The sequence below is a fragment of the Nomascus leucogenys genome, chromosome 23 (assembly GCF_006542625.1).
Source record: "Nomascus leucogenys isolate Asia chromosome 23, Asia_NLE_v1, whole genome shotgun sequence".
In the NCBI taxonomy this organism is placed as follows: domain Eukaryota; kingdom Metazoa; phylum Chordata; class Mammalia; order Primates; family Hylobatidae; genus Nomascus; species Nomascus leucogenys.
In genome coordinates, this window is record NC_044403.1 from 30,959,001 (window position 1) to 30,975,859 (window position 16,859).

At 39.3% G+C, this 16,859-nt stretch overlaps 1 protein-coding gene and 1 pseudogene across 2 annotated transcripts in view; one reads left to right on the forward strand and one right to left on the reverse strand.

Moving 5' to 3' along the window:
• The window catches only part of ADIPOR2 (adiponectin receptor 2), a 96,946-nt gene that overhangs the window by 34,134 nt on the left and 45,953 nt on the right, over positions 1-16,859 (reverse strand). The window contains exons 1-2 of one of the 2 annotated variants that reach the window (XM_030804405.1): positions 4,713-4,815; positions 144-400 (exon numbers count right to left, since the gene is read on the reverse strand). In XM_030804405.1, the coding sequence (XP_030660265.1) occupies positions 144-314 (171 nt within the window). In that variant the 5' untranslated portion in view covers positions 315-400; positions 4,713-4,815. Of the gene's footprint in view, positions 1-143; positions 401-4,712; positions 4,816-16,859 lie in introns of those variants that run through there. The other variant, XM_030804404.1, reaches the window with a different exon arrangement.
• LOC105738860 overlaps positions 13,027-16,859 on the forward strand; it is a 43,013-nt pseudogene continuing 39,180 nt past the window's right edge.

Sequence of the window (16,859 nt, forward strand, 5' to 3'; positions counted from 1 at the left end):
AAAAAAATACAAATGTGCAAATTTCCTTACCACCCCATCCTCCCTCCAGCAATGAACCCACACTTTTTTTTTTCCCCATATCCTCCCTCTGCCACATCCTCCACATTTTTTCCTTTGTTTACCATCCTTCCAATTTGACTTACTTTTTTATGATGGGAAGATAGAACAGATGCCTCTAAAATGGGCTCCAAATCTCCTCGGTGGCTGTCATTATCACCTCTCCTTGTACCATCCAGTTGGTGCCCTTTTCTGAGCCTTATATCTGGCTCTGGAGTCCTGCTGCACCCCAGTCGGTTTTCTGTTGGCTCGTTCATGGGATACCCAAGCCTTTCTTACAAATAGATCTGTCTTTCTGTCCCTTCTTCTTGGGAGAATGGACCTTCAGGATAGTGAGTGGATCCTAAGAAGATGAAAGTTTTTAAAAAATGCATTAAAGGAGTGCTGGGAGAAAATAACAGTTATATTATCATATATCCAAACAATAGAATACTCAGCAATCAATAATAATAAAAGAATAATGTATTTTAAAAAGCTATGTTTGTTGACAGGGAAGATAGCCAAAAATCTCTTTTTAAATGAAAAACACAGGATACAAGACAACATGAATAATATGTTCCCACTTATATGTTATAAAAATGTGTAAGTATATGTAAGTGCATATGTACTAGAATAATTCATGAAAAATATTTAAAACCATACTCTTGGTACAGAAGAACATAGGGAAGAACCTCGGATCTGAAGTGAGAAGAATACTTACTTTGTTCTGCCTGCATTTTTTTTTTAACCATGTATCATATTACTTGTTTAATTTAAAAAACAGTATACAATTAGAAATTAGAATTCTAAATACTAATTGTATGTATTAGAAAGAATATATGTAAGTTTATATATTATAACTGGGCTTTACATATCCAATCTCATTTAAACATCACAATGGCCCTACAGGGTATTTTTATTTCTAGTTCACAGGTAAAGGAAAACAAAATTCACCATACTTTATAAAAAATAAGTAAGACAAAGTCTTCAAATTTATAAGCACATATTATCCATAATATTTTGTATTCAAAAGGCTTAATGTCTTACATTTCAACTTTTTTGAGCTATTCTGCACTCTAACTAGACTACCCTAGAAGGAAGAAACTCAGGACCAAAGCATACACATTTTACATCCATCTGGGTTCCCAGAAAGTGCTATGCACGCAAATGTTTAATGAATATTTGATAATATTTCAGTGCTCTTGAGTGCTAAGAACGTTTTCAGAAATCATTAATTTCTCTCTAAACTGGACTGCAGCAAGTAAGTCCTAGGAGTTCAAGCTTTTCAAGTCCTTGGCACTCTACCTCTTAACACATGATATGTAAGCTTATTTTAGACAATTAGTTGAATATCCAGTAAGGATTATCACAGTCAATCCAACCAGAAATACCAAAACAGGAAGGGACCAGGGTACATGCTAGCTAATAAATTCCACGTGGTTCAAAGTTCTTAGTGGGGAAAGGAGAAGTAGAGCAAAGTAGGAGAACCTAGATACCATAAAAAGAAGGTAACAGGTGGATTTAGTCTTCATATATATGGATACCTAGACTAAGAATTAGTCAAAGAAATAGAGTAAGAATTAGTCAACTGTTGGTTTCATAAATCATGTGAATTTGCTGTAGGATTTCTCCAAGGGCTTTCAAAGTATGTAGGGCAAGAAGAAACAAAAATCTAAAGAATACCAAACCTGGGCATGTACCTGGCCAAGCACATTATACTACTGAGATTACAAATTATGTTATTAATGCCCATTTCTGAAAGAGGAAACAGAATAATGGCTTCTATTTAATTATATTACTTAAAGCTCACAAAGCTATTCACACACACCATTTCATTTTGTTTCAGGGGAGAGGCAGCAAACATTTACTGAGAATCAACAAAGGTAAATTCTGTACCAGATAATTTACATGTGGTACTTCACAGCATCTTTAAATATAGCCCTCTGAGGTATTATTATCCTCCATTTTGAGGATTAGAGATTGGATAACTTATTCAAGGTCATTAGGATTCAAAGAGAAGCAGCTGTGTTATACCCAGTTTCTGAACCTCAAGAAGTTCATGTGCTTTCCACTGTGCAACAAAATTAAGACTGGGGTGAGTAAAAGATAAGAAAATGAACCCTAAATGTAGTTGGTTTATATCACAAGAAAACTGTTACAGAGTCAGGATCTTGATGCTCAAGCTGTTACAAGTAGAATAAAGCTTTGTAAAGTGTTCTTGAAATATCACCACACTAGGTCAGGCACAGTGGCTCATGCCTGTAATCCCAGCACTTAGGGAGGCCAAGGTGAGAGGATCATTTGAGCCTGGGAGGGGGAGTTTGCAGTGAGCCAAGATCACGCCACTGCACTCCAGCCTGGGCAACAGAGCGAGACATTATCTTAAAAAAAAAAAAAAAAGAGACCAGGAGCAGTGGCTGACGCCTGTAATCCCAGCACTTTGGGAGGCCGAGAAGGGCAGATCACGAGGTCAGAAGATCTAGACCATCCTGGCCAACATGGTGAAACCCTCTACTAAAAATACAAAAAATTAGTCTCTACTAAAAATACAAAAAATTAGCTGGGTGTGGTGGCACGTGCCTGTAATCCCAGCTACTCGGGAGGCTGAGGCAGGAGAATTGCTCAAACCCTGGAGGCAGAGGCTGCAGTGAGCCGAGATCATGCCACCGCACTCCAGCCTGGCAACTCCATCAAAAAAAAAGAAAGAAAGAAAGAGAGAGAGAGAGAGTGAGAGAGAGAGAGAGAGAGAGAGAAAGAAAGAAAGAAAGAAAGAAAGAAGAAAAATATCATTACACCAAACTTCTCATCAGCAGGAGCTATATATGGAGGAATGTTGTTCATTTATGAGACTATAAACGCATGCTCGGGCGGGCACAGTGGCTCACACCTGTAATCCCAGCACTTTGGGTAGCTGTGGCAGGAGGATCACTTGAGCCCAGCAGTTCGAAACCAGCTTGGGCAACAAAGTGAGACCCACCTCTACAAAAAAAAAATTTTTTTTAATTAGCCAGGTGTGGTGGCACATGGCTAGGGGCTGTACCTAGCTACTCAAGAGGCTGAAGTGGGAGGATCACTTGAGCGCAGGAGTTGGAGACTGCACTGAGCTCTGATGGCATTACTACACTCCAGCCTGAGTAACAAAAGACCCTGTCTCGTAATAAAAAATAAAAAGAAAAACTGAAATGCTCCATTAGTTAGAATTGTTTTGTAATCCTCATCTCAGAAAAAGAAATCGAATGACAACAAATAAGATTTCCCCAATAATTTGTAAGGATCCTCCTTAAAATAAAAAGAAGAAAATCAACTCTCCAGTAAAGTCCTGAGATCAATATACATCCCTATCAATAATGTTTTCTAAATTGACAAGTATGATAAAATGAGAATGAAGAAAATAAAGGGCTGCAAAATCTACAAAGAAATCAAATATTGGCCACTCTACAGAAAGCAGGAAGGCCTATAATATTAACTGTTGAAGTAAAAGTATTTATGTCAACCTTCAGGTTCCCATAAATTTAACAAAACAGAATACCCCAATACTAGAACACACTGGAGAACTGAAATTTACTATATGTTTTACTTTATTTGCATTCTACCTACTGAAATAAAATGAATTCCTACTAGCATGCAATGCTTTGAAGAAAAAAAAAAAAGCAAACAAGTCTAAGAGTCTAAAGCCAGAAAATGGTATTACCAGCATTATTTAACTCTATCTTGGAAGTCTTAGATAATTAAATGAGGAAAAAAAATGAGTACAAAAATTGGGGAAAAAAAGGTAAACTGTAACTATTTGCAGATTATATGACTCTTTCATCTATAAAACCCAGGAGAATCAACTAAAGAAAAAATTATAAATAAAAAAAACCATCAATGTGATTGGGCATAAAATTTATATATGGATTTCAACAGCCTTCACCCTAAAACCCCACAATATTTGGTCATTATGAAATAAGAATATATCACAATAGAAAAAAGATAAAACACTTCAAAACAAAAAATGTTACTGAGGATCTACAAAAACAAATTCTAGAAATAATGAGTTCAGGAAGAATTCAAGATCAACACTCAAATATCAATCACTTCTCTTTTTTTTCTAGAGACAACAGGGTCTCACTCTGTTGCCCAGGCTGGAGTGCAATGGTGCAATCATATCTCACTGTAACCTTGAACTCCTGGGCTCAACGAATCCTCCTGCCCTCCACCTCCCAAGTACCTAGGATTACAGGCACACACCACCATACCTGGCCTTTTCTTTTTTTTTTTTTAATTTCTTGTAGTGATGGAGTCTCGCTATGTTGCTCAGGCTGGTCTTGAACTCCTGAACTCAAGTGATCCTCTCACGTTGGCCTCCCAAAGTGCTGGGATTAAAGGTATAAGCCACTGTGCCCAGCCTTCATTTACTTTTCTATATATTAACAATAAACATGTAGAAACTGAAATTTTAAACAATACCATTTACAACTGCTCCACAGAAAATTAAGTATATGCTTAGCAAAATACGTATAGGCTCTATATGCTAAAAATTCCAAAATGCTGATGAAATAAATCAGAAATCTAAACAAATACAAGAGACTGAGGCAAGAGGATCACTTCAAGACCAGGAGTTTGAGACCAGCCTGGGCAACAAGACCATGTCACTAAAAAAAAATTAGAAGTTAACTGAGTTTAGAGGCACGCACCTGTGTAGTCTAGGTAGTCAAGAGAATGCGGTGAGAGAATTGCTTGAGTCCAGGAGTTCGAGGCTGCAGTGAACTATGATGACACCACTGCACTCCAGCCTGGATAACAGCATGAGACCCCACTTCTCAAAAAAAAAAAAAAAAAAACAAACTAAACAAATAGCAATATGTTATACTATGTTCTCAGCAATATACTGACTCAGTAAAGATGTCAATTCTCTCCAAATTGTTCCATAGGTTAATACAATTCCTATCAAGATCCCAGCAAGGATTTTTGTAGATAAAAACTCATTATAAAACTTACATGGAAGGCAAAGCTCCAAAATAGCTAAAACAATCAAAAAAGACCTCACTGAAGGCCAACTACATAGCTAGTCAAGACTGTGTTGGTATGGGCAAAAGAATACACACATAGAGTAACAGAACAGAATAGAGAACCCAGAAATGACCCACACAAGTATGCCTGTTATTTTATTGTGGTGCTATGATATCTATTGGTCTTCATCCATGGTTCCTGGCTTTAACTCCCATAGCCTTTATTCCAGTCTTTCATTATAATGTTGGAAGTGTTAGGCCTCAGAGGCAGGCCTCTGACTTTCTCCTGCCCTCCTTCCACACTTAACGTTCCCGACTTTTTGATTGCGGGTCTTAAGACTCTCTCATGTAGGGTCCCATCTATGCCTTTGGGGTAGGAATGTTGATGTCATGAAGCTTCCATAAAAACCCAAGAGGACAGGGTTCAGTGAACTTCAAGACAGCTGAACACGCAGAGGTTCCTGGTGGGTGGAGCATCCAGGGAGGACATGAAAGTTCCACGCCCCTTCCCCCATACGTATCCCTGCATGTCCCTTCATCTGTAACCTTTGCAATATTCTTTATAATAAACTAGTAAGCGTAAGTAAGTGTTTCCCTGAGTTCTGTGTGCCAGTCCAGCAAATGTATGAACCCAAAGAGGGGGCCATGGGAACCCCAACTTGAAATTGGTTGGTCAGAAGTTCTGGAGACCCTGACTTATGACTGGTGTGTGTGTTGGGGGAGCAGTCTTAGGTATGGAGCCCTCGACTTGTGGGATCTGACACCAATGACCTGGAGATAGTGCCGAACTGAATTAGAGGACACTGAGGCTGGTGTCTGCTGCTTGGTGTGTGGGGAAAACAACTCCATGCATGTAATCACAAAAGTCTTCTTCTGTGTTGATTATTGCTGTGGTATGACAGTAGAGGAAAAACATAGTTTGAGGAGAGTTTTTCCCTAAACACGTTTACAAATATCCAAAGCAATTCAATAATGGAAGGACAACCTTTTCAATAAATGGTGCTGAAATAATTGAACATCCATAGGCAAAAAACTTAAAAAAAAAAAAAACTTCAGCTTCCAAATTTAGGTCACACTTCATACAAAAATTAACTCAAAATGGATCATAGACTTAAATGTAAAACACAGGCTGGGCGCAGTGGCTCATGCCTGTAATCCCAGCACTCTGGGAGGCCGAAGCGGGCAGATCACAAGGTCAGGAGATTGAGACCATCCTGGCTAACACGGTGAAACCCCATCTCTAATAAAAATATAAAAAATTAGCCGGACACGATGGCAGGCGCCTGTAGTCCCAGCTACTCGGGAGGCTGAGGCAGGAGAATGGTGTGAACCCGAAAGGCAGAGCTTGCAGTGAGCCAAGATAGCGCCATTGCACTCCAGCCTGGGCGACACAGTGAGACTCCGTCTCAAAAAAAAAAAAAGAAAGATCCTGTTAAAATGTTGAAAAGACAAGTTAGACTAGAAGAAAATATTTGCACATCACATAACCAACACAGACAGGACTACTATCTAAACTATATAAAGAAGTCTCCAAACTAAACAGAGCAAAAACTAACAATCCAACCATAAAATGGAAAATAACATGAACAAACATTTCACCAAAGAGGATAGATATACTGATGGCAAATCATCACATGGAAAGATGTTCAACATAGGTTGGGCGTGGTGGCTCACACATGTTAATCCAAGCGCTGTGGGAGGATAGCTTGAGGCCAGGAGTTCGAGACCAGCATGAGCAACATAGCAAGACCCTGTCTCTTTAAAAACAAAAACAAAAACTAAAAAAATTAGCCAGGTGGGGGACTGTGGCACATGCCTACAGTCCTAGTTCCTCAGGAGGCTGACGTGGGAGGATTATTTGAGCCCAGGAGTTTTGAGGCTGCAGGGAGAAATGCAAATTAAAAACACAATACAATGTTACTACAAACCTAATCAGAATGACTAAAATTTAAGAATGGTAACAACAAGGAGAGTGACTTCTGGCATGAATGACAGTGTAAAGGGTTCCTCTGGCTTGTTCCCAAGAGAAACTTGTAAAAACTGTTTTTGAAAACCATCAAAAACCTCTGGAAATGGTCCAAAAGGCAAACAGCAAATGAAGAAACATCTATTCAAGAACACATCTAGAAAATTCGGTAAGAAAGGCAAGAGTCCGTGGTATTTGAACCTCTTTTTTCCTTCCCACTCTCTCCCAGCTCAGAAAAGACGACTCCACTCCATACTGAGGCAGGCAAGAACACAGGGCTCCCTTTGCCCCCAGCACCCAGACAACGGGATTTCTTCCCCAGATATACAAGACATCGGTACTTCCCATCCTTCCCCAGCTACCTACTGCTGAAGGCTAAGTCCTTCATGAACACAGTTTAGAAGTGGAGGCACCCTTCTGCCAAACCCCCACTTGTGGAATGAAGGCTCTACGTAGGGCCGGGCACACTGAAAATAATGAAACCCCAATCCTTCTTGACCCTGCTCTTGAGGTGGTGGTTCCACACCAGGAGGACCCCAGGCTACTGCCTACCTCCGACTGAGCACTCACAGCATGTCACTCAGAGAGAAACTTGTCATTGTTCCCACTCCCACACCTCTAAAGCCCAAGCTCAGACTGTTTGCCTGGGCTGAGAAGCAGACTAAAAAACAAACAAACAAAAAACAGCACCTAATCTTTTCCCAAAGACCCTGACTTCATTTGCAACATAGCATGAAGTCAAGGCCTAAAGGTGCTCTAAAGAATAGCGGAGGCTGAAAGGCAATTGGGAAGATAATCAAGATACATGCAATTAGACAATCAAGATACAGGCTAAACTGTAGGTTAGTTTGCAGAAGTGAACCAGGGAATAAGGTATCTGGTACAATCAGACCAAAAATTAAACACTGACCTCAGAAACTATTCCTTCAAATGAGTCAGAATTTGGATTATTCTATAGAACATTTTACCCCAAGGCATTGGCTGAAATCAGGCAACTGATTAATTGGAGCAATCAGCCAGCAATTAGTGGAGTTTAAAAACTGGGTGTATTCCAGGAAAGAAAAGAAGAGAGCCCTACCAAAAGTACTATCAATCCATCCTAACTGAGGGCATATCCATAATCACACCTTCCAGAGGAACAGTAGCAGAGGCTGAACACTAAGGAGGGAAACAAACTGCACTAAATGAATCCAGTCAGTCACTAAACAAATACCGAGCAAATAACAATAACAAGCCCTGGAGGAAAAGGAACCAGTGCCCAGAACTGTTATAATGTATTATCTAACATGTTCAGTTTCCAACAAAAAATTAGGAGGCATGTAAACAGAAAAGTATAGTCCATACACTAAGGGAAGGGAAAACAGGCAATAAAAAATAATGAGAAATAAGATGTCAAATTTAACAGAAAAAGACTTTAACCATTATAAATGTGTTCACGGAACTAAAGGAAACCATGATTAAAGAAGTGAAGCAGTGACTCACGCCTGTAATCCCAGCACTTTGGGAGGCCGAGGCAGGCGGATCCCGAGGTCAGGAGATTGAGACCATCCTGGCTAAGATGGTGAAACCCCGTCTCTACTAAAAATACAAAAATTAGCCGGGCATGGTGGTGGAAGCCTGCAGTCCCAGCTACTCAGGAGGCTGAGGCAGGAGAATGGCATGAACCTGGGAGGTGGAGCTTGCAGTGAGCCAAGATCACGCCACTGCACTCCAGCCTGGGCAACAGAGAGAGACTCCGTCTCTAAAAACAAATAAATAAATAAATAATAAAAGTGAAGGAAAGCATAATGACAATATCACCTCAGATAGAGATCAATGAAGACACGTAAACTACAAAAAAAAAACAAATAAAAATTATGAAGCTGAAAATCACAATAATGGAAATTTAAAAATAAAGGGGGGGCTCAACAGTAAACTGGAAAATCTCAGAGCTATGTGGGATACCACTAGGCACAGTTTGGTACTCTAAAAGGAGAGGAGAAAAAGTAGTAGAGAGGAAAAAAAAAAACATTCAAAGAAATAATGGCTGAAAACTCCACAAATGTATTGAAAACAATAAACCACACATCCAGGAAACTCAATATATTTTAACTACGAGAAAGGCAAGGACATCCAGACAGATGCCTCACAGTAAAAATGTTGAAAGTCAAAGTCAAGGAGAAAATCTTAAAAGCAGCAAGAACCAAATGACTCATTATTTTAAAATGGAACCCAGTAAGATTAGCAGCTGACTTCTAAGCAGAAACAATGGCAGACAGAAAACAACGAGATAACATAATCAAAGTGTTCAAATAAAAGAAAAAAAAAACCTGTCAACCAATCTTATATCTAGCAAAACTACATTTCAAAACAGAAGGCGAAACAGACCTTCTCAGATTTTAAAAAGCAATAAAATAGATTTTGTTCCTGGAAGATCCCCGTTAAAAGAAATGCAAAAGCCTGAAAGCAAGTGACTTCAAACAGTAATTCAAATCCACATACCACCCACCACCGCCGAACAAAAAAGAGTACCTGTAATTATATAAATGTTTACCTTTTGTCTGAACTGATTTTGAAAAGCCAATTGTATAAAGTGATATATATTATTGCAACCCCTAAGTTTTGGTATATGCTGTGCTTTTGTCTCAATATTTTCTAATTTACCTTGTGATTTTTGACCCAATGGTTAAGTGTGTTAATTTCCACATATTTGTGAATTTTCCAGTTCTCGTTCTCATATTTCCACTTTCATTCCATTGTGATTAGAAAAGGCACTTTGTATAATTTCAATCTTTTTAAATTTATTAAGACTAATTTTATGGCATAGTATATGGTCTATCCTGAAGAATGTTCTATGTGCACTTGAGAAAAATAGCTACTGAGTGGAGTGTGGTATACATGTCTATTAGGCCCAATTGGTTTACAGCAGTGTTAAAGTCTTCTATTTCTTTGTTTTGTTTTGTGTTTTTATTTTTTTGGGGGGGGGTGGAGTTAGTGGGGAAGACAAGGTCTTACTCTGTTGCCCAGACTGAAGTGCAAGGACATGATCACAGTTCATTGCAACCTCAAACTCCTGGGTTCAGGCAATCTTCCCACCTCAGCCTTCCAAGTAGCTGGGACAACAGGAGCGCAACAACATGCCCAGCTAATTTTTTTAGTAGAGACAAGGTCTCACTATTTATCCAGGCTGGTCTCAAACTCCTGAGCTCCAGCAATCCTCCCATCTCAGCCTCGTAAAATGTTAGGATTATAGGTGTGAGCCACCACACCTATAATTCTACTCTACTTCTAACTAGACTAGATCTTCTGTCTAGTTGTTCTATCCATTATTGAAAGTGGCATATTAAAGTCTCCAGATATTATTTTAGATCTGTCTGTTGCTCAATGAGGTCAATATTTGCTTCAGGTTATTTGGAGCTCTGATGTTCGGTATATACATGTTTATAATTGTTATATCTTCTTGGTGTATGGACTCTTCTATTTAATGCTCTTCCTTGTCTCTTATAAGAGGTTTTTTTTTGGTTTTTTTGTTTTTTGTTTTTGAGGCAGTCTTGCTCTGTCGCCCAGGGTGGAGTGCAATGGCTCAATCTCGGCTCACTGCAACCTCCGTCTCCCTGGTTCAAGCAATTCTCCTTCCTCAGCCTCCCGAGTAGCTGGGATTACGGGCACACACCACCATGCCCAGCTAATCTTTGTATTTTTAGTAAAGATGAAGATTTACCTCAAGTGATCCACACACCTCAGCCTCCCAAAGTGCTGGGATTACAGGCATGAGCCACCACACCCAGCTTCTTAATAATAAGTGTTTATAAGAGTTTTTAACTAAAAATCTATCTTGTCTGATATTAGCAAACTGTCCCAGCTCTCTTTTAGTTACTATTTGCATGTGATAACTCTTTCAGTCCTTTCACTTTCAACCTATACATGTCCTTAGACCTAAAATAGATCATGTTTTTTAGATCATGTCATTTTTTTTTTAATCCATCAGGAAGATGAGGAAGGAAACTGGGTAAGTGAAAACAAGCATAGGAAGAAGACTTATTTTTATTTTACATTCTTTAGTAACTTCTGAATTTTGGACTGCAGGTACAAGGGATCTTCAAAAAGTTCATGTAACATATGTTTTATGAAAAAACTATGCATGAATTTCAAAAAAATTTTGCACCAAAATAAGCTGGTACTAACTTGTTATAACACATCTGAACAAGATGTAGTTTGAGGCACTAAGAAGGATAAGACATTGATTTGAAAAGCACCCTAACAGAGCAACATGAATTCTGCTAAAATTGAAGCAAGAACAAACATCAAATGTATGGTGAAGTTTGAGTAGAAGAATGGTAAAATCACTGGTGCTTTACGAAAACTTTACAGAAACAATGCCCCTAAGAAATCAGCAGTTTATAAATAGGACAATTCATTGTAAGAAGGGACAAGATGATATTGAAGATGAAGCCTGCAGTAGCAGACTATCAACATAAATTTTTTAGGAAAAAATTCATCCTGTTTGTAACCTAAATGTAGAGATCCAATGATTAACAGCACAAACAACAGCCAATACCATAGACATATAAATTCATTCAGCTTATACAAATCTAACAAAAAAATTTAAGTTGAACAAACTTTCTGCTTGATGGGTACTAAAACCATTGTGCTCAGATCGGCCACAGACAAAAGCAGTGCTTTCAATGCAAATTTTAAACAAGTGGCAACAAGAGCACGTGGAATTTCTTTGAAAAATTTTAACAGGAGATGAAACATGACTTTACCAGTGTGATCCTGAAGACAAAGAAAAAAACAAAGCAATGGGTACCAAGAGATGAAAGTGATCCAGTTAGAGCAAAAGCAAATCCATCAAGAGCAAAGGTCATGACAAAAGCTTTTTGGAACGCTCAAGGAATCTTGTTGACTTTCACCACAGCAAGGTTCCTGCTCATTCCTATCAAATGGGCAATTTTGCTAGGGTTTCAATGGGAAATCACTGGGCATCCACCAAACAGTGCTGATTGGCTCCTTCTGAACTTCTTTTTGTTTCCTAATCTTAAAAAAAATTTAAAGGGCACCCATTTTTCTTTAGTTAATAATGCAAAAAAAAAAAAAGACTGCACATATTGATATGGTTACAGGACCCTCACTTCTTTAGGAGTGGACTAAATGGCTAGCATTATTGCTTACAAAAGTTTCTTGAACTCGATAGAGCTTATATTGAGAATAAAGTTTGTATTTTGTATTTTTATCTTTTAATTCCATTTTTCCACAAACTTTTTGAGGTCCCCTCATATCTACCAAAGAATAAATATAAAAGGATTTTTTAATTGTAAGGTTAGCAAATAATGAAAATAGTTCCGAACATTAAAATAGTGCTTTTATTACCAGAAAGTATAAGGCACCATTTAAGAATTTTCAAGTAGGTCAGGTGCGGTGGCTCACACCTGTAATCCCAGCACTTTGGGAGGCCAAGGCAGGTGGATCACTTGAGGTCAGGAGTTCAAGATCAGCCTGGTCAACATGGTGAAACCCCGTCTCTACAAAAAAATACAAAAATTAGCCGGTCGTGGCAGTACGCGCCTATAGTTCCAACTACTAACCAGCCGGGGTGACAGAGCCAAAGACTGTCTCAGAAAAAAAAAAAAAAAAAAAAAAAGCTGGACGTGGTGCCTCACACCTGCAATCCCAGCACTTTGGGAGGCTGAGGCGGGCAGATCACGAGGTCAGGAGATCAAGACCATTCTGGCTAACATGGTGAAACCCCGTCTCTACTAAAAATACAAAAAATTAGCCAGGCGTGGTGGCAGCTGCGTGTAGTCCCAGCTACTCAGGAGGCTGAGACAGGAGAATGGCATGAACCTGGGAGGCAGAGCTTGCAGTGAGCTGAGATCATACCACTGCACTCCAGCCTGGGCGACAGAGCAAGACTCCGTCTCAAAAAAAAAAAAAAAAGAGGCTTTTCAAGCATTTTATCCCACATAAAACATTTAACAGCAAAATAAACATTCCTTTCTGCATTTAGATAAGGACCATCCTATAACCTCTAACCAACATAAATTTGAGCTAAACATGACCAGTGGTCTCATCCGTTGGGTGGGACAGGCATACACAATGACACAGTCTGGAAAAAATAAAAGGCTGATCATAAAGTGACAATTCCCAGAGTCCTGTTTTTTAATGTAATAAAAAAGTTAAATTATTTTATCTCCTTTTTCTTATATATAACACAGAAAAGCCTATTCATCAAATGCAAGACTCTTAAGCCAGATCTTTAATATGCAGATAGAAATCAATAATAAGTGGCCGGGCACGGTGGCTCACGCTTGTAATCCCAGCACTTTGGGAGGCCGAGGTGGGCGGATCACGAGGTCAGGAGATCGAGACCATCCTGGCTAACACGGTGAAACCCTGTCTCTGCTAAAAATATAAAAAAATTAGCCGGGTGTGGTGGCGGGCGCCTGTAGTCCCAGCTACTCAGAGAGGCTGAGGCAGGAGAATGGCGTGAACCCGGGAGGCGGAGCTTGCAGTGAGCCGAGATCGCGCCACTGCACTCCAGCCTGGGCGACAGAGCGAGACTCCGTCTCAAAAAAAAAAAAAAAAAAAGAAATCAATAATAAGTGATTAATTTTTCAACAGTTCAAGATAATTCATATTAATAACAGTACCTGGAAATTTGAGTTGCATGGGTTTTTTAAAATTTAATATTTTTAGAGATAGGGTCTCACTCTGGAGTGCAGTGGCACAACCACAGCTCACTGTAACCTTGAATTTCTGTGCCCAAGCAATCCTCCCGCCTCAGCCTCCATCCAAAGAAGCTAAGGCTACAGGTGTGTGCCACCACGCCCAGCTAATTTTTAATTTTTTGTAGCGCTGGAGTCTCACTCTGTTGCCCAGGCTGGTTTTGAACTACTGGCCTCAAGTGATCCTCCCATCTCAGACTCCCAAAGTGCTTACAGGCATGAGCTAATGTGCCCAGTATTTTAAGGATTTTAAACCATTGCCTCCAAAGCTACTTCATGTAATTTAAGACTCATAGAATTTCTTTTTTTTTTTAGACGGAGTCTTGCTCTGTTGCCCAGGCTGGAGTGCAGTGGCACAATATTGGCTCACTGTTGTTTTTTGTTTTGTTTTTTGTTTTTTTTTTGGTAGAGATGGGGTTTCACCATGCTGGCCAGGCCAGTCTCAAACCCCTGACCTCAAGAGATCCTCCAGCCTTGGCCTCTCAAAGTGCTGGGACTACAGGCATGAGCAACCACATCCGACCCTCGAGACTCATAAAATTTCTTACACAAGGAAAATTTTTAATGTTTCCCCAAGAGCTACAGTTTGCAAATCCCTCTAGGATTGCTATATTCTCCCTTAATAAGAGAGTAGCATAACTAAACCCAGCAACTCCCAACTCTTCACAAACAAAAAATTAAAATCAAAAAGTAAAAATGTTTGATCCTGAAGTAAAGAAGTAAATCCTGAATCCTGAAGTAAAGAAGGCTGCTATCACACTTGCCTTGCTTTTGTATTCAGTCAGCCCTCTGTATCCATGGGTTCTGCATCTGTGGATTCAACCAACCACAGATGGAAATTATCCAGATTTTTAAAATTACATCTATTCTGAACATGTAGACTTTTTCCCCTAAACAATACAGTATAATAACTATTTACAGAGCATTTACATTGTATTTGGTACTACAAGTAATCTACACATGATTTACAATATACAGGAAGATGTGCATAGGTTATATGCAAACACTATGCCATTCTCTATCAGGAACTTGAGCATCCACAGATTTTGGTATCCATGGGAGGTCCTGGAACCAATCCCCCATGGATACCAAGGGATGACTGTATTCTACTCAGAACTTAGAATTATTGTGCATCTCTGAATGCTCTCGCTCTTTCAAAATTAGCCATCTAGTGGTTACCTGCCTTAGGGATGAGGAATAAGGCTCAGGGGTAGATTTCTAAACACAGAAAAAAGTAGCAGCTGGGCACAGTGGCTCACGCCTGTAATCCCAGCACTTTGGGAGGCCGAGGTGGGCAGATAGCTTGAGCCCAGGAGTTCAAGACCAGCCTGGGCAACATGGCAAGACCCCATCTCTACAAAAAATGCAAAAATAAGCCAGGCGTGGTGGTGTGCACCTGCAGTCCCAACTACTCAGGACACTGAGGTGGGAGGATCACTTGAGCTTGAGAGTTCAAAGCTACAAGGAGCTGTGATCGCAACCACTGCACTTCAGCCTGGCGGATAGCAAGATGTTATCTTAAAAAAAGAGAGAGAGAGAAAAAAGTGACAAAAAACAGACCCTGGCTCTTACAATTCTCTGACTCCTCATTGGGAGTTCAACAATCATAAGATTTTCTCTTTTTTTTTTTTTTTTTAACTTTTCAGTCAAGTCCAGCCTAGAGGTAATAAAATTCTTTTTGAAAGAGATATAGTTCAAATTTTCAAGAAGACACTCAACCTATTCCATTCATCTTTAGCTAACATTATTTTATGTAACATATCTACTTTAACAAAGTCTGGTCCATTTTTTAAAATGATTTACCTAGGAAAAAAGAACTCTAGCACTAAAGAAAATCACTTAATTGCATGCATAGTCATTCCATCAAACCTGACATTTGTTATTTTGTAATACTCTCCAGGGCTTTTTCATTCGACACAGGTTACGTGTCCCAAAGGCATTCTCTATGGCAAACTATGAATTCCCCATTGGTTTTCCAGTAGTTATAAGCCTGTAAGTTGAACATAATTAAACCACAGCATTGTTTACCTGCCTTCTGTTTTCCTATTTAATGATTGAAGGCTTTTTTCCTTTCCAGATTATATTCTGTAACTTGCTGCTGCAGCAATCATCTATCTGATTTGCTGACACTATAGGTTCACTTGCTACAGTGGACAGTATTACACAACACTATTGCCAAAGATATTCCTCCCTCTTCCTAAGCCCCCATACTCAATCCATTAGTAAATAATACATGGATTTTATCTCCCAAAATATCTCTCAAACTATTTCCCTTAGTCTTTTTCTCTCCCCTGCCACTATCTTAGCTAAACCACCAATATCTCTGACCTACAATACTTTGATAATCCCCCAACAGGCCTCCCTATCTTTTACTCTCATACCTGCAGTTTCCTCTCTTTATTTAGCAGCCAAAGTGCTCTTTCAAACAGAAAAATCATGTCACTCCCCTGCTAAAATCCCTCCAGATTTTATTCCCTGTGCAAAAGGAAGCCAAATCTTTACCATAATTCCCACAAGGCCCTTAAGGATTTTGCCCCACCAACCTTTCCAACCTCAACTTATAAAGCTCCCTAATTGACTCACTATTCTTTTGATCTTTTTCCATACCAATCTTGATCAACATCAGGCCCTAGAAACATGCCTGGGAACTTAACTAGCTAACTATCCCTTACCATTTAAGCTCCCAGGTAAAAGGTCACCTTTTCAGGAAGCCCTTATCTGACCACCCTTCACACTAATCATTCTAACACTTTCACGGTTTAATTTCCTTCATAGTCCTTATCACTCCCTCAAATATTTATTTTCCAATTATCTGTCTTTCTCAACTAAACCACCAGCCTCTTACGTGTCAAATCTTGTCTTGTTCACCATACGTATCTAAAACAGGATCTGTCACATAGTACACACACATACATATGTAAAACAGGATCTGTCATACAGTACACACCCACACATATCTAGAACAGGATCTGTCACACAGTACACACCCTCACATATCTAGAACAGGATCTGTCACACAGTACACACCCTCAAGATCTGCTTAATGTGTAAACAAATGAAGTTTCTATCAGAAATTCCTTGGTGGTGTGCACTGATTGTAGCCTCTCAAAATTCATACGTTAAGTCCTAACCCCCAGTACTTTACAATGTGACTGTATTTGG